Source organism: Peromyscus leucopus, chromosome 8b (assembly GCF_004664715.2).
Source record: "Peromyscus leucopus breed LL Stock chromosome 8b, UCI_PerLeu_2.1, whole genome shotgun sequence".
NCBI classification, from domain to species: domain Eukaryota; kingdom Metazoa; phylum Chordata; class Mammalia; order Rodentia; family Cricetidae; genus Peromyscus; species Peromyscus leucopus.
The window spans coordinates 20,348,689-20,368,926 of NC_051086.1; the positions used below are offsets into that span (position 1 = coordinate 20,348,689).

General features: G+C 42.9%; 1 protein-coding gene across 1 annotated transcript in view; it reads right to left on the reverse strand.

Annotated features, from left to right (window-relative positions):
- Itk (IL2 inducible T cell kinase) overlaps nucleotides 1-20,238 on the reverse strand; it is a 65,765-nt gene that overhangs the window by 23,923 nt on the left and 21,604 nt on the right. Inside the window, exons 2-7 of the mRNA XM_028864238.2 lie at nucleotides 18,438-18,542; nucleotides 18,064-18,145; nucleotides 15,733-15,861; nucleotides 12,667-12,707; nucleotides 8,127-8,278; nucleotides 5,672-5,737 (exon numbers count right to left, since the gene is read on the reverse strand). Of these exons, the coding sequence (XP_028720071.1) occupies nucleotides 5,672-5,737; nucleotides 8,127-8,278; nucleotides 12,667-12,707; nucleotides 15,733-15,861; nucleotides 18,064-18,145; nucleotides 18,438-18,542 (575 nt within the window). The remainder of the gene's footprint in view (nucleotides 1-5,671; nucleotides 5,738-8,126; nucleotides 8,279-12,666; nucleotides 12,708-15,732; nucleotides 15,862-18,063; nucleotides 18,146-18,437; nucleotides 18,543-20,238) is intronic.

A 20,238-nucleotide genomic window follows, 5' to 3' on the forward strand; every position in this document is an offset into this window, starting at 1 on the left:
GCCAAAAACAAGTCCTGTGTCATAGTCTGAAAACTCCATTGCTTATTTATAAAAGGTAATGCTTGAAAATCATGTGTTCGCTTTCTGTTTCTATCAGTGCTTTCAAACTCAAAAGGAAAGCCATGGTTATTTCCAGGAGAAGAAGAAAAAAATGAAGCAAGAGTTGGCACAATAGCAGTAGTTGTTAAAGTGGAGTTTCAGGGCTTTCTTTATGCTATGCTCTCTGCTTTTGTAAAAGATGGGAAATTTCCATGAGTGTTGCAGGAAACATTCATCTCCCCCATTTCATGTGTCAGTGGGTGGCTGTAAGTAGGAGGGTGTTAGGTAGTCATAAAAGACGTTAATACGAATTTGCAAGTTTAGCAAATATCCTTTGAAAACAGTTGCCATATTTTCTTCTTAAGACTGGACCTCTAGACTTCGCAAAGTTTTTGTAATTGATGAATGTAATTTATTAATAGCAAAAACTCCAGGACTTTTTAAGGATGAAGTTTTTGAATGTTACTACCATGCTGAGACATATCCTGACCATCCTAATCACTTAGATAAGATAAAGTATGGTGGGGGAGGAAGGGGGGTTAAAAAGAAGAAAGACAGGAAATGACCATGCAGGCTAGTCAATGTTCACACATTTGTGTACGTGCAGGATGGTCAGTAGCTCATGTGGATATGCAGACATGTGAGTTGGTCAATAGTCTCGTGTGGTGTGCAGACTGACCATGTCTCTCCTTCAGCCCCCTTCCTTGCCCATTCCTTCTCATTCTAGCCATTAACGGTAGTTTAAAGTATCCAATCAAATATATGCAACCATATATAAGATAAAAAAAGAAGCCCAAAATGAAGAAAATTCTCAGTCCTCTAACTTTCAGAGTTCTCTAGCACTTGGATAATAATTCCCTAGAAGCCTGAAGGACAGTATAATAAACTGCTTCCTGGTAAAGGGAGCCTACAGGGATTCATTTCTGGACCAAAAGGCCAACAACAAAAGTAGAAGGATCATCAGTTGACAATTTGTTTTGGAAATTAATAAACATGAGAGAGGCTCCAGGTGGGGAAGGAACAGTATCTATGAAACTTGTTTGAGCACATCCAAGAATAAGTGAACCAGGGGATTCCTTTGAGCTTTTAAAACACAGTATGGAGGAGCAGACTGTATACCTCTATGGGCTCCCAGAGATAAGCTGATGGCTGGCAAGCATGCTTCATCCCATCCAAGCCCCAAGCAATGTATACGGGTTACTAGATCTGTGCATGTAAAGTGTGAAACAAGTCTGGGTTCAGTGGACAGTAGTGTCACTGTCATCGAGTGAGGTCTACTTGAGTTCAGTGCACAGGGAGTGAAGAGGAATGTCTGTAGTGTAGTGTTTTGCCTGCCTCAGTCTTGTCTGACTCTTCCTTTACCAGAGGAGGGATCAGAGTTCACATGGGGCGAGTAGCCTCTCTCCTTCAGTTTTGCTGTTCTGTGATTTCAGGTGCCACAGTCAACCCATGGTCCCACAAAATGCTAAAAGGACAATTCTAGAAATTAACTACCATAAGTTATGAGTAGCATGATGTAATCTCATGGTGATCATCTAGGATATAAGTCATCCAAATGACAACATATCTGCTTACATACACTACCTATCAGTCATTTGGTAGCTGTGTGGGTTACCAGATAGACTGCCACATATTGCTGTGTCTATGTTAAGTGGCTCTTACTTTACTTAAGAGTGGTTATGATGGCAATTCTATCATAGTATATTGTTATCAGTTCTGTTCCATCACTGGCCAGTAGTGTTAATCTCCCAGTGTATTAATTTAAAGTAAACCCTACATAGGCTGTATATAGAGGGAAAAGCATAGTGTATACTGAGTTCAGAACTGCCTTCAATTTCAGGATACACTGTAGGTCATGGAACACACCCCTAGGAATAGGAGGCTACCGCAACTTGTCCAAAGTCCTGCCTCTAAAGCAAGGCAGGAGCCCCGAATCCAGTTAGGCTACTAACCTATGATTCTCTTACCACGTGGCATATTTTTGAGCTGTTATGCAAAAGTCACATGAAACTAGTAAAAATTAAGTTAAAGAATAAAAAGTCTGGCTAGCTCTTTTATGTGTAGCCATATATTAAATATCGGAATGTTTTCTTATGTTATATTATTTTCTAGGTGGGATTCCACAACCCAGGAGATACAAGCTGGCAGTGCATGGTACAAACTGGTTCATAGACCATGTGGTTTTTATAAAGAAAACGACTGAAAATTCCATTAGGTTAGAGATATACATTTTTCCTTGTCCCCAGGGTTCCATCAATTCCCTACTGCTGTTTATTTGGTTGAGGCTTTGAATTTGCTTCTTGAATCATAAACAAAGGGATTTTGGTTAAATGCCAAAACAAATACAGCCAAGTAGTCATTTGAAATAACTAATTTTTTCCTTCAAAGGCATTGGCTATAAAGCAATTATTTCAGCTAAGCATCTCTCATCTATTTCATCTCAGCACAAACATTCTTGGAAAGGATGAATCATCTCTCAGCCCAGGGAAGGGCTATTCACACACATTTGATCAATGTGCTGAGAGACACGTTTAAGAAAACCATAGTACTTGGTTACCAGCATTTATTCAGATTGCAAAAACCATTACCTTGGTCACACTGAACTAGCAAGAATCCTAATGGGCTAGTGGAAGTTCTGGTTATCTTATACTCTTCTAAGGAGTTTCATATTTAGCGAGTACTAATTGATTGTTTTATTTTTTTATTGGGGCGTTTATTTCATCTTCAAGTTACAGGTCATGATCAAGGGAAGCCAAGGCAGGACCTCTAGGGAGGAGCTTGAAGCAGGAACGATGGAGGAACACTGCTTACCAGCTTATTCCCAGGCTCACAGTTAGTTATCTTCTTTTTTTCTTCTCCTTTCTTTTTTGTTATATTTGAGATTATAATTTAATTAAAACATTCCTCTCTTCCCTTTCCTTCGTCTGAACCTTCCACATACCCCTCCCTGATCTCTTTCAAATTCAAAGTCTCTTCTTCACTAACTGTTATTGCACTGCATCCTAAACATAACCTATTCTGTCTGTATAATGCTACCTGTATGTGTGCTTTCAGGGTTGACCCTTTGGCACTGGACAACCAATTGGTGTGTCCTTTCTTTGGTTGCCTGTAGTTCTTTGTATAGGGTTAAGGCCTCGTGGGCTTCTCTCCATCCAGCTTGGCATGTCCATGGCATCCTTGTCCAGCTCACAGTTGGGCAGTTGTGTGGGGAGGACTTTATGGGTGTGACTTCTGACATTATTAGGAGACACAATCTCAAAGCAAACCCCCCAATCCTCTGGCTCTTACCATCTTTCTGTCCCGTCTCCTACAACATTCCCTGAACCTTAGGTAGGGGAGATGTACTGACTGGGAGGGACTGGGGTCCACACCTCTGCATTTCAGGGCAGGCAAGACGGCCCAGCTAGTCAAAGTGATTGCTGTGACAGTTCATCCATGGAACACCGAGGTGGAAGGAGACAGCCAACTCCAGAAAGCTGTCCCCTGACCTCCACACGTCCTTCACGGCACATGCAAGCACACACACACACACACACACACACACACACACACACACACACACACTAATAACAAAATTTTGAAAATTTCCAACTTACAGAAAAGTTATAAAACAGTATAAAGGAACTCCCATTGACCCTTTTCCTAGATGAACCAGTGGCTGAAAGTGTATGTATTTACTATTCTCTCTAGATAATTTAGGCATATGGATGGGTATATTTAATTATTTTATTTATTTATTATTGTGTATGTAGGATATGTGTGTGTAGTACACATTTGCCATGGTGTGTGTGTGTGTGTGTGTGTGTGTGTGTGTGTGTGTGTGTGTGTGTGTGTAGGTCAGAGGACATCTTTGTAGAGCTACTTCTGTCCTCTCACCTTTATGCACATTTGGGAATCAAACTCAGTCTTCAGTGCATAGCCCGCACTTTATACATTAAGTGTCTCATCAGCCCTGGTACATTTTTCCTGTACTTCTTGAGAGTAGACTTTTAATGCTAAGTACTCAGTGAGCTGTTTGCCATCGTATCAATATCAATCTAATAATGAATTTTAATATCCATATATTGTCTAATTTCAGACTTTATCAAAATTGTATTACTTTTCCCAATAACTGTGTTGGGAACAAAAGATTTTTATGGTTATAAGTCCAACCCAGGATTACTTGTGCATTTAGTTACTATATTCCTTAGTTTCCTTTAACAGGGACCAATTTTTTAGTTTTTTGTGGTTTTTATCATACTTAATTGTTTTTGAAGATTAAAGGCCATTTATTTTATAGAATATTCCTTTTTGGACTTGCTACTGTATCCCATGTTTAAATTCATACTGTGTATGTTTTGGAGCAGGGACAACGGGCAATATTTTGGAGCCATATTGAGATGAATGTCTACCAGTTATCTCTATTTTGTAGCTATAACTGATTTAGGAAGGGATACCTTTGAGCCTATAAAAAAACCTTTGTTACATTTATTACATTTCACTCTTTGGTTGTGACATTCATTGATTTTGCCAGAACTAATACTTTGAGATACAAATGGTGGTTTTCAAGCTTTGTTAGCCTTCCACAAAGAACTTTGTCTTATTTATTTAGTTACTTACAATCAATCAATTTATTATGGATTATTATTTTATTCAATGAATTACAGTCCATTGCTATCCCTACTTATTTTGATACTCAAGTTGCCCTAGTCTAGTCAATAAGAGCTTTAAAAAACTTACTTCTGTGCCTGCTTGACATGATTCAATCACTGAAATAATTTTTCAAAAAATATTAGTTCTTTACCTTCTAGTGCAACAAGACATCCCAAGTCCATCTTATTCTTTCCCTGCCTCAACCCTGGAGTCTTTGTGCTCCACTGCTTCCAGAAGCCACAATTCTCTTTAGTGGGGAAGCCATTCAGAAACAAGATCTAAGTGGGAGGTGTAGATCTTCCAGCCTCCAAAGTAGGGAGTACACATGCATGGTGGGTACTTTGTACACTACATCAAAGAAACATGGAACATTTCCACTAAAATTGATAGTGATAGCTTATCGATAAACACTTAGCATAGCCTAAGCAGATACTTACTCCCCATGGGTTTGATTATTGTCCTGATATTGGCAATATTGTGTTTAATGATGTTTTAAGTCAGTTGATATTTTATCCTATATTCATAAGGATTTTCTTTCTCAAGTGACCTATACTTGGGATTCGCAGTAAAAGATTTCTCTTCTACAGAATTTTTTTCAAGGCCCCGAGAACCATTCCTTAATAAAGGGGAAGGCAGTGTACTGACCACACTCCTTTTTCTCCTAGTTGGGCTAAATCCTTACTGTTTTAGTCATCAGAGAACGGAGAAAATAAAGCAGACTTTTTAAAAAAGGAACAGTTTAGAACTTTTATAGCCAACCAACAGCTTGACCTAGGGAGAAAACTTTAGCTCCATAGTTCTAAAATACTAATTGAAGCAGGGTGTGCTGGCACCGCCTTGAACCTCAGCACTTAGGAAGCAGTGGCAGGCCAATCTCTGAGCTTTAGGCCAGCCTGGTCTCTAGTGAAGTTCAGATCAACAAGGGCTACACAATAAGACCTGCCTCAAAAAAAAGAACAAATAAGTAAGTTAGTGATTCAAAAAAGTAAAAGTATCTTACTCATAGGTTTCAAGGTTATTTGGAGATTTTTCCACGAGGTAACTGCTTGGTGCATATCCCTCATGCCTGTAAAATGAAAAACAAGTGTTTAGATTCGCAGAGAACTGGTTTTTACATCTTGATTTAACAAATTTAATCCACTAAAGTCATGTAAGAATTCAAAGTCTCATGTTATTTGGCATTTGTGATAAGACATTTACAAATTTTGGAATAGAACAGCTGATAAAATTAACAAAGGTATGCTCAGCTGAGAGCAACATACCCCACCACAAAATATGGACTATAATAAAGAACAAATGGGTATTTACTTCAAAGGCTCCACTTGCTGCTCTCATCATAAACTTTCCTCTACTGGAAAAATACCTTTCAATCTTTATTTTCTATAATTAATTTTTGTGATAATCAGTATTTTTTCACTTTATGCCATCATTTTCCAGTAAGGGAATTGAAGTAATTAAGGTACAAGAACCCAACTTTCCAACCACAGGTCCTTAAAGACCATTCCCAGCTAATGTTGTACACTTTAAAATTTAAAAACTCCCTAGTTGAGCATCTTCAGATAAAGGACCATGAGAAAAGCTGAACAGATGGCCCAAGCTTGTGATCTTAGTACTCAGGAGGCTGAAGTAGGAGGATAGCTGTGAATCTGAGGTCAGTCTGGGTTACACAGTGAGTTCCAGGCCAGCCTGAGGTACAGCGTGAGACCCTGTATAAGACCAAAAAAAAAAAAAGGTCAAGGTCAAGCTGTATTCCAAGGTGAAATGTAACATTTGAACTGGAATTAATAATAGAGAAATGAAAGAAATGATAAAAAGTTTATAAACATTATCAATGCTATTTACATTGTGTATAGCTTTGTAGATCTTGAAATCACTTTGTATTCACCCCTTAGCACAAGAAAGCAGCAGGTAAACAGCCCATTCAACTCTCTTGGCTTCCAGTTCTTACCAATGAAATGAGAGATTTAAACTTGATTATATCTAAAATACCTCCAGATTCTGCCTATGTACAAAAAGATGAAGAAAAATACAGCCTTCTCTCACCCTTTCAAAGCTTAATACTAGCCAGTGTTGGCTTTTCTATATCCTGTGGGGGTGTACAAATTTGGTAAAATTTTAGGAGACATTATCTGTTAAAATTAAAACACCATATACTCTGACTTAACACAACTCAACATTTCCATAGTTAGAACTGAGATATATGTGCATATATACGTGTGTATCCCAAAGCTTGTCATGCTACATAAATATTGCCAGGTCTTCACTCAAGCTTCATTCAAAACAATACTGATGGGGCTGCAGAAATGGCTTAGTGGTTAAGAGCACTTGTTGCTCTTGCAGAGGACCTAGGTTTGACCCCTATAAGCAACAACATGGTGGTTCACAACCATCTCTGACTCCAGTTTGAGGGGATCCAATGCCCTCTTCTGTCCTCCATGGGTATCAATCAGGCACATGGTACACACATATACATCCACTCACACATATTAAAAAGGGGTGAGTTTGTATGTATTGATATGAAAAGATTGCTAAGAGATTATCATACAAAGATAAAGGCAGAGAATGGATCATTTGAGCAAAATACACAAAATGCACTTGTTATGACCAACTCTTGTGTCTAGGCACACAAAGAAGTATTAGCACAAGGAAGAATTAGCAGTGATTGTGGACTTGATGGCTTTTCATGTATACTTCTGTCTAAGTGAATATACTTTCTAACATTCTTTTCTTTCTTAATTGTAGCAGACTGAACCAAGGGCATCGTGCATGGTAGATACACACACTAGCACTGAGCTCTGCTCCTATACCATAGGGTGGTTTTTGTTGTTTTAATAAAATATTGACATGGAGTAGTGATGTTTCAGTGCTGGAATAGTTTCTTTTTCTGGTTTCAAAATTAATAATAATTTCATAATATTAACACTTGCTACCAATATAGAAGAATATTGGTCACAGTAATTGTTCCACATTAAAGAAGGGCTCATGAGACGTTTTCCATTCCAAACCCCCGAGAAGGCCGTTAGTATCTGTAGAAACTTGTTGTCTTCATCAGCATTTAATGATTGCTCTCATAATGAAATCTCTGGTGCCATCTGAGACTTTCTAACGTAACTGCCACTCTGTGCCATCTTCACACACCTTTTCTTTCCACTTACTTCACAATGACATGTATTTAGAAACTTAAGAACATCACAGAGCAAGCTGCCAAGCCCACCAACTGTCACTACCAGTGGAAATCCAGGGGCTTTTAGATGAGTTGAGGACAGGGAAGGGTTAAGATGAGGCAAGTGGAAGCCTCTCTGTTACTTCTGAGAAGAGGAATGACGAGCTCACTCCTCTCTCCCTTCCACGGTGCTCAGCTCTGCTTTCCTAATTCGGCCTCAGGACGGCTGAAGGACGTGGGCATTCCTTCCCACGTTCACTTCATCCCCACAGCAGCGGTACACTTGTCTTACCCGTTCTTGTCTTGAACCCTCCACCAGTGGACCTCGGAGCTGTCCAGCAGGTAGTACTCTTCATGACACTGCAGCGCAAGCTCCTGGGGGTCATTGGTTTGGTAGTCGTACAAGGCAATGACCAGGGTTTCTTCAGGTTCCTGAAGTGACCGCTGGGGAAGAGACAAGAAAACGAAGCAAAGACATAAGAAGGGGACGAGTTCCTGGGATCCTGGATTTAGACTAGGCCAACATGGCAGCTTCCTCCACCCACTGGAGTAAGCTACCTTCCTCTAAGTTGGCACTCTTTATGAGTTTGGGTTATGGGGCTGAACAGGTACAAACAGCAGCAGTATGCACTTCTTTCATTCTGTGAGGTAAATTCTGATCCCAGTGAATTCCAAGAAGCCATGTGCTTTTCATAGAAATCTACTGATTTCTATATTGGCTCACCTGGTTTGCCCAGATCCATCAAATCCAGAGGCTGCCAGGGCTGGAAGTACCTCAAGAGCCCATTTTACCCATGTTTTCATTAGAATGGGGAATCAGATCCCATGGTAGGGAATGGACATAGCCAACTCCCAGAGAATTCATCTCAATGCTCCCTCTACAGTAACACATGGCTCCTTTCTTCTTCTTGCAGAAACCTTGACCTATACCTCTGCCCCACACTGGAGTGGTTTTAGTAGAAATGGCCCCCACAGACTCATATGTTTGAATGTTTGGCCCATAGGGAGTGGCACTAGTAGGAGGTGTGGCCTTGTTGGGGGAAGTGTGTCACTGTAGGGACAGGCTTTGAGATCTTCACATGCTCCAGCTACATTCAATGTGACGGAGTGTGTCTCCTTCTGCTTCCTGCAGAACAAGATGTAGAACTCTCAGCTCCTTCTCCAGCACCATGTCTGCCTGAACAATGCCATGCTTCCTACCTGGATGATAGTGGACTAAACTTCTGAAACTGTAAGCCAGCCCCAATTAAATATTTTCCTTTATAAGAGTTGCCATGGCCAGGCAGTGGTGGCACACACCTTTAATCCCAGCACTCAGGAGGCAGAGCTAGGCAGACCTCTGTGAGGTCAAGGCTAGCCTGGTCTACAAAGTGAGATCCAGGATAGGCACCAAAACTACACAGAGAAACCCTGTCTTAAAAAAACAAAAACAAAACAACAACAACAAAAAAAAGAGTTGCCATGGCCATGGTGTCTCTTCACAGCAATAGAAACCCTATCTAAGACACATACCATATTTCAAATAGGATGAGATATTAATGACATTAAGAACAGCTCACAAGGCAAACAACCACCAGAGGTCAAGATGAGCACACATGAGACTGAGTGGCAGATTTGGAAACAAAGAAAATATGGGAACAGATTGAGTTACTGGCTGGAAGGTGATGTAGTGTTAGGAAGTTACAAATTCTCTGAGTACACTGATTCTGGGGATTTATGGAGCTTGAAATAGGTGGTTGGTTGGGTCCTACAGATAGCTAAGAGTCTGTGGACCTGAGGCTTTGCAGAGAACTAATGGATGGAGAAACTGTTCAAGGTACCCAAAGAAGGTATAGAAGTGATATGTTGTCTATATTACTGTAGATCCAACTCCCCGATTAACCCTTAAAGGAAAAAGGTTAGTATAGAGGTTTAGATGATGGTGGTACATTTCCACAGGGGTCATGTAGAGCATATAGTGGGATAATCAGATAGCACCAAGTTTGAGGGGTACTACAGGTATTTACTAGGCAAGGGCCAAAAACACAAAACATTCTGCAGTATCTCACAGACTTTCCAGCTTCTGAACGTCCTAATAGACATCCACATGGTTCAGACCCTGCATATAATTATGATATACAGGAGGCCTCTGTTGCACAATGGACTTTTATAATATACAAGAAGGCCCAAAGGCTACATTCCTCCTCTACCCAATAAAAAGGACTGGGTTTTCCAGGACTGCATTACCTGTGCACTGAGGGTGCTTACCCTTGTTTTAATTTAGAATTCTTTTGGGAATTGTTCACCATTTTGGAAAATCATATCACTCATGGAAACACTAGAGCTGAGCCATCAATAAGACATTCCTGTATCTACTGCACTTGAATTGCCAAATTCAATGGGCTCTTTCTATGGGCTTGGGCATTGGCTTATTGCATCATGTCTTCTTATACTCATCACCCCATATTTACATTTAGGAATACAAGTTATTCTGTTTTTTTTCAATATTACAATGAGCATATTGATTGGTTCTCTTAAAAAGTATTTGTTTACATTATCTGTGCTGTATAAGATTTTTAAAAATATTTTTCCTTTTCTTTATTCGTGTGTGCGTGTCTATGTGTGTGCATGGCACATTATTTTTAGTGTTGGTACCCTCAGAAGCCAGGAAAAAGCATTGGATCCATAGGAGATGGAGTTTCAGGCAGCTGCTCCTAAGTAGCTACCCTGTCCCTCTGAAGGGTAACTCCACAGTCTTCCTCAAGTAGATCCTAGCTAGCCTTAACTGTCAATTTGATAACAACTAAGAATTATCTTGGAAGAGCATCTTAATTGAGGAACTGCCTAGATCAGATTGGCTTAGGGGCATGTCTGTGGGAAACTGTCTTGTAATTGACGCAGGAGGGCCCAGCTCACTGTGGGCAGCACCATTCCCTAGTGGGGTAGGCCTGAAAAACGTAAGAAAGCTAGCTAGGCAACAAGAAATATCTGCGGCTTCTGCCTTGGCTTTGGCAGTGGGTTCCTTGGTTGGAGGTCAGGCTGTGTGGAATAGTAAGCAAGCCTGCCTTCAAGTTCTTGCCTTGAGTGCTTGCCTGAACTTCCCTCGATGATACACTATCATCTGGAATTTAAGCCAAATAAACCATTTCCTCCCCTAAGGTGCTTTTGTCCAGGTTATTTTACAACAGCAAGAGAAATTTAAACTAGAACATAGCATAAGGCCTGAAAACATCGTGTAAAATACTGTTTCTCTATAGGACAAGCTGAGATGCCATTGCCCTGCAGGTAAGAGACAGAGAAGGGGAGGAGAGAAATAAACGACTTCAAGTGGCAAGGAATAAGAGAAGCACTGCAATGGTTCTAGACATGACTGATGCGGGCCCCAGGCCTTTGTGGGAAAGTGCACACAACACCACAGGCGCTGCATTTCCAAGGAGCCTCAGGTCCCAATGGTGCAATTCAAGAAGTGACGGGCAAGCAGTCTGGCTTCACCCTCACCAACACTCGGGAGGGCAAGAGAAGGGGCAGGCTGACTTCAGAGAGAGCTGTAGGTTTGGGTGGACCCGCTACAGGGGAAAGAGAGGGCAGTGGGCTTCCAAGCCACACCTGCAAGGAGGCTGTTGGAGTCGTGCTCAGAAGGCCAAAGAGTGTAGGGCACAACTGGTTCTCGGCAACAATGGGAGTGTGTCTCTGCTGTGGTGTTGGAGTGTCAGCCGGGAAGGGATCTCAAAGTTAACCCGAGGCTGGGGGATTTAGTTTCCCTTCCGAGGATGCTGCCTGTTTTGAGGCATCACTGTGTTGGCTGGAAGAGACAAAGAGAGCTCCTTCTTCAGGAAGAAGCATGAGGAAGCCAAACTATAACTTTCCCAGAGCAAGTACCCAGATGTGGGCACCAATCTTAACCTGACCAGAAGGCGGGGGCTCCTCCTTTCCTTATTTCTTCTTTTTCTCCAGAGTTGGTGTACCAAAGTCTTGTCAATCAGTCTACCACAGAGCAGTTTGTCTCAAACTTGAGTATATCTCAGGATGACAGGAGAGAATTGATATGCAGATGAAGGGCCTCTCCTCCAGAGATCTTGGTGTGTTCTTAGGACTCTGCAGTCTCACATGCTTTCCAGTGTGGCTGATGCTTGAGGTTTATGGGCTATATCTGGAGAACAACCATTCCAAAACCCACACCCATACACCAGAAACTCTAAGTCCTGTTAGTACCTGAATAGCCTTGGAGAAAACCTCAAGACTTCTTGGTACTTAGTTTGCTAAGTTCAAAAGCAAGGATATAAAGTTATAGCCCTTCAAAGTGGATAGGAGACATAGTTTTATCATATATAGCAAAAGTGTGGAAGTGCTTTGGAATATATAAAGTATTATCAGGCGTTTGTCTCTGGAGTGCTCTATATTGAGGCATAAAGATAGCTTGGTACCAGTGCTTGTAGACTGTGTACTGCAAGGTGGCAGTTCAGGACCTGAGTGATCCTTTAAATGGACAGACCCACTCAATAAGCATTTCTCAACCTGTGAGTCATGACCCCTACAGGGGGGCCAAATAACTCTTTCATGGGGGTCACATATCAGATATCCTGCATATCAGATATTTACATTATAATTCATAACAGTAGCAAAATTACAATTATGAAGTAGCAATGAAAATAATTTCATGGTTGGGGGTCACCACATGAAGAGCTGTATTAAAGAGTCTCAGCATTAGGAAGATTGAGAACTACTGCACTAAATAGCCCCCAAACCCAAAGTGTTAAATATACCTCAACTGCAACTGTCTGCCACATGCACACAGATCTGAGAAACACAGAGATCACAGTTGGGCTTACAGCACACGAGCCCACCTCACTTACCCTGTTGTCTTCAGGAGTAGGAGGAAGAGGCTTCTTTGAAGCTGAAATAAGAACAAGAGAAAAAGAAAATAAGCATGAAACCCCAGCCTTTCAGAGAAAAGGGGCCCAAGGAGAGGAGCGAAGAAAAGGGGCAGGAGGAGACGATGAAATACAGAGACACCGGAATCAGCCTTGCCAGACCTGGTCTTTAACCTCTCACACTTGCTACTTTCCAATTCCCCTTTCTAGAAGATACTAGAGACTTCCAGAAGCCAGTGTTCTGGGATTTCCTTCTGTCCCCTGCCTGGGAAAGGGCCAAGACTTGGGCTCTTCTCTGCAGGTAGAGAGACTTCCATGAATACAAGTCACCTTCTGAGCTCAGGAGTGGGAACAGGTGACTCAGACAGTGAGTCACCACCCTCCTGATCCACTGTGGGCTTGATGAGGTGGGAGGGCATTGTGCTCTCTGAGTGGGCTGAGGTCTGCTTTTAGTTGCCTTGAGGCATTTCAGTATATATTCTGGATGCCTCATTTCAAAATCACCCCTCTCCTTCAAAATCAATCTCTCTCCCTCCCTCTCTCCTATTCCTCTGTGTCTTCATCCCTCCTTTCACTTAGCTCTCATCTCTCCTCTGTCTTTTCTCTCTTCTTATCCCTCTCTGCTTTCTTTATCTTCACTTCCACCTCTCAGCTGATCTATAGACCGTGTTCCTTATATCGCAGGTCAGTAACACACGCGCGCGCGCGCGCACACACACACACACACACACACACACACACACACACACACAGAGTCTGGTTTCTATTTAGCATGGGACCCAGACCACAAAACTGGGTTAACCAGAATGAGCCCCTTCTATGCCCGGTGATCTTGTGACTGGTCACTTTCTCTGGTGATCTTGCTCTTTTTTTGCCCTATTCTCTGTGTGTACTATGGGGATGGGATGTAGTTAGGGCTGGCTATGGTGGCAGATATGTGTTGCTAGGTCATTTCCTCTCAAGAATTCTGCTGTTTCTCAGATGCAGCAGCAGTTCAGACCTGGATGCTCCCATCACAAATAAGAAAAGCTAAGAGACACGGTTACCAGTTACTGAGCACTCGTTAAGGGCTGGTAATGTGCTAAGAGCTTTCTACCGCCCTGATGAGTCTTCCAACAGTCACTTGAAGTAGCTGCCTATTATTCTATCCATTTAGGAAGAAATTACCTGAGAGGCTCAGAGAGAGAGGGAGGTTAAAGGAACACACAAAGTTACACAATAAGAAAAGGATGTGGCTGAGACCTAAAAAAAAAAAAAAAAAAAAACAACAACTCCAAAGCCCTATCTATGCTCATAGACCTTGCGCTGTCAATGTATTCAGCACAAGAAATCCTGTGAGCCTTTACCCTAGGAATATGATGTGCTGTGTGCACAGTGAAGTATGCTTCTCCAAACTGCTTGCAAACCATAGTGAGTGATGCTATCTAAGTCAGAAGAGTAGGCAATGGGTTGCCATGCAAAAGCAAAGTTATCAGCCAAATGGCTGCACCTCACACTCATGGCCATGCTGAGAGCTGTTCAGCTACTGGGGTCAGCCTGGAGGAGCTGCTGAAGACCAGCCCTTCCCAAGCGCAGTCAAGTTACTCAAACCGCTCATCACACCCCAGTCACATGTCACGGGGTCAGGGAAGATCTGTGAACCCTGCTGAGGAACCCTGCAGCATACATGGGGAAACCTGCAAAATGGAAGCAGATTCGAAGGGAAGTGGGTGATGACATCACCTTAGGGTTCTGAGACCTCTGGTACCACTTTAGAACGGAGGACACTAGGGCCCCAGGTTGCCAGGTAATCCCTACAAGAGTCTACAGAAGCGCATTGGTAGGAATCAGAGACCAGCTCTGCCTCTGGGCAGAGTCCCTCTCAGGAGCCAGGCATCTGCCAACCCCTCCAGGCAATCCATAATCAAACTTCTGTGCCGCCTGTTCAGGTACAGCGAGCAGAACCAACAGAGCTAAGGAGTGGGCACTAACCTCCACAACGCTAAAAATTATTCATGAAGGCCCACAGACTGATGACTTTCCCAAATGCAAGGTGAGAAGCCGTGGTTTTTAAAATGGCCATGAGAGGCTGAGTCAGGAAACCATGGAAAACCCAACTGTGTGTTATATCCGCCTTGTGTTAGGACAGCAAAAACCACAGGATGAGAAACAGTATCTGTGGTAGGAGAGGCTGAGAGATGAGAAAGCTGGAAGTGAGAGAATTGATTGTTTCTATCCCTCCCTAACTGTGTGACCTTGAACTGCTCGAGACCGCCATTTCTTTGACATCACTCTCTACCCAAGACAGCAGTGAAGAACCAAAGCACGCTGTTGCGGAAGTGCATTTGGTAGAGCTACAGTTCATTGGAGGTGTCCCCAAGTCACTGTGACATTAGACAAAAATTAAGACACACTCCAATCCCGGAGACTGGGCTTTTGAAAAAGCCAAGAACAAACTTTTTTTTACTTTGCATTTAGACTACGGATTCCTTTCCTCTGAGACTGAGCAGGTCAAGGGCAAGTCTGGAGACCAGGCAGGAAGAAGCCAGAGTTAAAATTAAGAGAAGTTTTCTCTCTCCCTCAAGCATTTGGAGTTGAATTTACATAATTAGACATATGCATGGTGTGATGTCACTAAAAGAAATAAGGAAATATTGTGTATTTAAGGCTGTCTCTATAATTTAAGGTCTAAGAGGACTGTCCAAATTTCCCAACTGCAGTACTTCTCAGATTTTACTGTTGTCTACCAGTGCCGCACAGAACTTGTTAACATGCACACTTTCATCTAGTAGATTGGGCAGGACCAGAGTTGGTTTTCTTTTCTTTTCTTTTTTTTTTTTTTTTAATACTTATAATTAGCTCCTAGGTAGCATAGATGGTTGACCAAGGACCAAACTTCCGGGTACATGAGTTTTGACATGAAAAAGCATGAAAGAGATGGTAGACATCTCTTTCTAGATGGTGCCCCAGTGAAAATTCTGGAATTAGAGAATTTTGCCTTTGGTCTCTGACACCCTGTTGACGGGAGGCTGAGATGGTTCCCTCTTTGTCTCTTTCCCCATGTCTTACCGTTCTTGGTTGGGTCATAGGGGGCACAGCCTCCTGCAAGTTTCTCCAACTGGGAACAGCACCTCCACCGCCCATCCATCCAGAAATTGGGGTGATACTTGGACACCAGGCTGTTGTTGTTCCTTGTTTCTGTAAAAGTTTGTACCATCAAGGGGCTCATTACCAATCTTTTAAGTCATTGAGACGGGACCCTGAGGCAGGCGAGTCCTGAGTGCTAACCAGGTTAGTCAGGCAACTTAGTGTGTTGTTTATTGAGGGAGCTTGGGTTAAATCGGTCAGCAGCAGATCTAGTTTCTTTCCTGGATCTGCTTCCCTTTGGCTGTGTGTCTTTAGGCTGGGGAACCCTCAGATAAGCCTCACTTTCCCCAGATGTCCCTGCTATGTCCTTAACTGGATGAGTGTGCTCTACAGCGAAGCCTTGAGGGGTTAAGGAGAAAGTTGAGAGGGTGGGATTTCCATCCCTCTCACTTTGAATGACATCAAATTTGCTATTTTATTTTATTTTTGAAGGAAAGGTCTCATGTGGCTGAGAATGTCCTTACACTTCAGATCTTCTTGCCTCTACCTCCCCTGAGCTGGGATCCCAGGCAGGACCAGCACACGTCAAGTGCGTATGTGCTGGTGTTAGAACCCAGGGCTTCATGCATGGTAGGTTAGCTCTCCACCAACCAAGCTGCTCTGAGGACCTATAAATTTGCTTTTATGCCCTTTAGGCTATGGCTTTGAGGTATAATTTCTTAGGAATAAAAGGAACTTTGCTAGTGAAAAGCAAGAAAAACTCCAACATTAGTTAATCTCTAGAGCTCCCTCCAGTTTTAACATTTGGTTTAAAAAAAAACCTGGTATAAGATACAGGAAAATGCCAGGCAGTGGTGGCACATGCCTTTAATTCTAGCACTTGGGAGACAGAGGCAGGTGGATCTCTGTGAGCTTGAGGCCAGCCTAGTCTACAAAGTGAGTTCCAGGAGAGCTAGGGCTACACAGAGAAACCCTGTCTCGAAAAACAAAACAACAACAAAAGATACAGGAAAATGATTGTAGCTGGGGCTCTTTATTAGTTTTGGCATAGTGTCTGTCTTCCACCTAGGGCAACTGGACTTCTGACAGCACTTTCTAATTTGCCTATCGCTTGCTGGTTCCTGTCCCATTTGAAATTCATCTGACCCTGGAAGCCTATAACATCACTTTAGCCTCATTTTTCAGACGGAAGTACTGTGGCTCCAGACGTAGAAAGGGCCTTGCTTCCTTATTCCTCACAGCTCCTTAGAGACATGTCTCCTGATACACAGGGGGCTTCAGGCTAAAGAACAGGAATGTTGATCCAGTACTGTTTGGGGGTGAGAACTTTCAAATGCACCTTCTGTGTCCTAACTCATTTGATTCTCACAAAAGCCCATGACTGTGCTTGGATGCCTTTTATAGCCAAGGAAACAGGGATGTACAGAGGTCCAGGTGAAACACTAACAACTGGCAGTTTCTGGACTTTCACTACAGAACCTTGTCTGCATATCTCATGGACTTAAGCACTGTGTGGGCTCTAATTGTGCTGCCAGGAGAGAGTGAATAAAGAAACAGCTGGATGACAGGGCATGTTGGTGTACACCTGTAATTGTAGCACTTGCGAAGTGGAGGCAGGAAGGTCAGGGTTCAAGGTCAGCCTTGGCTACTTAGAAAGTTGGAAGTCAGACAAGGTCCATGAACCTCTGTCTCAAAACAAACAAACAAACAAACAAACAAACAAACAAACAAACAAGCTAATTCTTCCTGGGCACTGGCCACAGCTGCTAGTTCTAAGAGTTTTACCCACTGCAGCTCTGCGGAGGGATTCTATTACTCCCCTCCCCTCTCCAGTTTAACAGCCAGGGAAACTGAAGTTAAGAACTTGCCCAAAAGCACAAGGAAGAGCCAGGATGCCAACCCTTGGGATCTAACTGGAAGGGTTCCCACTCTATCCTTTCTTCTCTACTAGAGTAAGCAAACATTTTTAAAATGCCAGATAGTAAAGATTTTACGTTTTTAGTTTGAATGGCCAAAAGACAAAATGGTCTCATGTGGATGCTTATATATTCCTTTTAAATGATTCAAAACACAGGAGCTGTTTTTTATCTTGGAGCCTTACATGATCAGGTAGTGGGCAGGATTGGGCCAATCCTTAAATTACCCTTGTTGCTGCTCATGGGCCCATGGTAAAAATGCAAGGCATTGACTGACAGCAAATGGGATAAATTCTAAACTCCAGTTGCTCATAGATATCACTGTGTTCCTTCATGGAGCCCAAGCCCAGCACAGGCCCGAGGTCCCAGTGACTCAACAGCACTGGAGTTTCCTTACCTTCTTTAAGGGTGAGCACCCAGCGCTGCCGGCTCTCACAGTCTGGAGCAAACACATACAGGAGGTAGTTGTCATGCACGACCTAGAAACACACAGGAATCCACGATGAGCAGGGCACCCCGAAGTGGGGACTCACCATAGGCCCATCCTCAGCACTACAGGAAAGCAAGAACCTTTCTAAGAGTCTTTGAGGAAAGAATGAATGAATGAATGTCCCTGATTGGAAGAACAACACACAACCCTTCCTGTGGCCTTGGTCTAAGCTCTCAGCATGGATGACAGCCATCTTTCCCCCATTTTCTCTCACAAGGGCTGAGGACTCTAACCATGGTCCAGGGACAGAAAGCTATCCACTGTAGTCCTGGTGGGCTTACCTGAAAAGGGTATTTATAGTGGCATGGGATGCTAATGTCACTCTTGACGATCTCCACACACTTGATTCTGGAAAGTTCGATGGAGCCTTTCAACGTGCGCTTTTTCTGTGAGGAGACATAACATCCGTTTAAGTGAGAAAGAAGACAATGTTTTCATTCTGATTGTTTCCAGAAATTTACTATTAGGAAATTTCCCCTCCCTTTGTAGTACTCCTAATCAGATATCCTGATGCTGCCTCCTGCCTCAGTCTGAGAGGGACTTGGAGCAGACTCTTGGGGGGAAGGGCCTCTGAAGGGTCATGATGGGGACTGATTGTCTATTCAGTCAGCCATAGTGATACACACCATGGTCCTGTTGATACACGCCAATTTTTGTGTATCAACTCATGGCTGAGATGGGTTGTGTACTCAGTGGGGAAAGAGCCGCATGCGTGACGACATTTCGTGCTCCGTGCTATCTACGACCTCATTAGAAATTGTGCTCAGGCCTGACAGGGTAGTGAGGTACACTATAGTCATGCCTTTGTCACATCTGGCTTTCCCGTGTCTCTTAGTCATTCAAAGTTCCACAGTTACACTCCTGCGGCACATTCCTGCTCTGTAACCCACTTCGCCCTTCCTATAAAATAGTACCGGTCCCATGCCTCAGTCCTTTGGAAGCTTGTTAGATGTGGTGTCTGAAGAACTGACGGTGTCTTGTTTGACGACGATGTTCAATGTTACCTAAATGTCACTGTCCTCAGGAAATGGATCCTAGGAGACGGGTCACCTTTCCCAGTGAGACGTTCTATTAGTGGAACTATCAGGCTCTAGGGAAGGTGAGTTGGGGAAGGCTTTTGGACGGCAGGGCCTTTCTCAGGGGCCTAGAATGTAGCTGCCACTGAGACTAGTTTCAGTCAACTATGGAGTCATCTGTGAAACACGTCATTAGATGTCATCCTCTCTGAAGGTGGAAAACCAGCACCAGAGTGGGGGAGTGGGTGGGGTTGAGGTTGGGCTTTGCCTCTTGTTAGCACCACAAACTTGGGCAGTTCATCCAATTTCCAAGAACCTTTTTATTTATAGCTTGTGAGGACAGTTCCTGCCTCGTGGGGTTGGTTAGAGAATAAGGGAGGATGATGTAAATAAATTGTAACAGGGGCTTTAATAAAGGGCACCTTATAAAGAGGTTAAGGAAGGGCCAACTCCTCCAAGAGAATTGTGACTACTCTTGGGTAGACTTGGTTAGCATTGGGAGTTACACACTATCAGATTCTCCAGAACAGAAATCAGTCTTTGTCTTTTGATCCTCTAACTGGAGACCAATCTTCATTTACTAGCTGAGGCACAGAACTGATGAAAATAGTTAAGATGTGTGAATCAGACCCCACTGAATACAGGGAAGCTTTGTGGAGTTTCTTTTCAAATTTTCTTCGCAAAACTGCTTTATTCATTTTTTAAAATACAAAAACAAATCTATTCATAGTTACCAGCAAAACAATATGGAAAATTACATGTGAAGTTAATATCTACAGGGCTGCATTATTCCACCTCTCTTCGTGATCCTGAGGCAGCCAAGATTAACACTTTGTTTGTTTATATGTTTATTTTGGGAGTGTGTGTGTGTGTGTGTGTGTGTGTGTGTGTGTGTGTGTGTGTGTAAAGCCAGAGGTGGACATGAGATGTCTCCCTCAATTGCTCTCGACCTACGTTCTTACGTAGACTCTCTTACTGAACCTAGACTTCCCAGGTGAGCAGATTAACTAGCCTGTGAACCCCTCCTCTTGCCATCTCCCCAGTGCCAGGATTACAGGCCCATGCT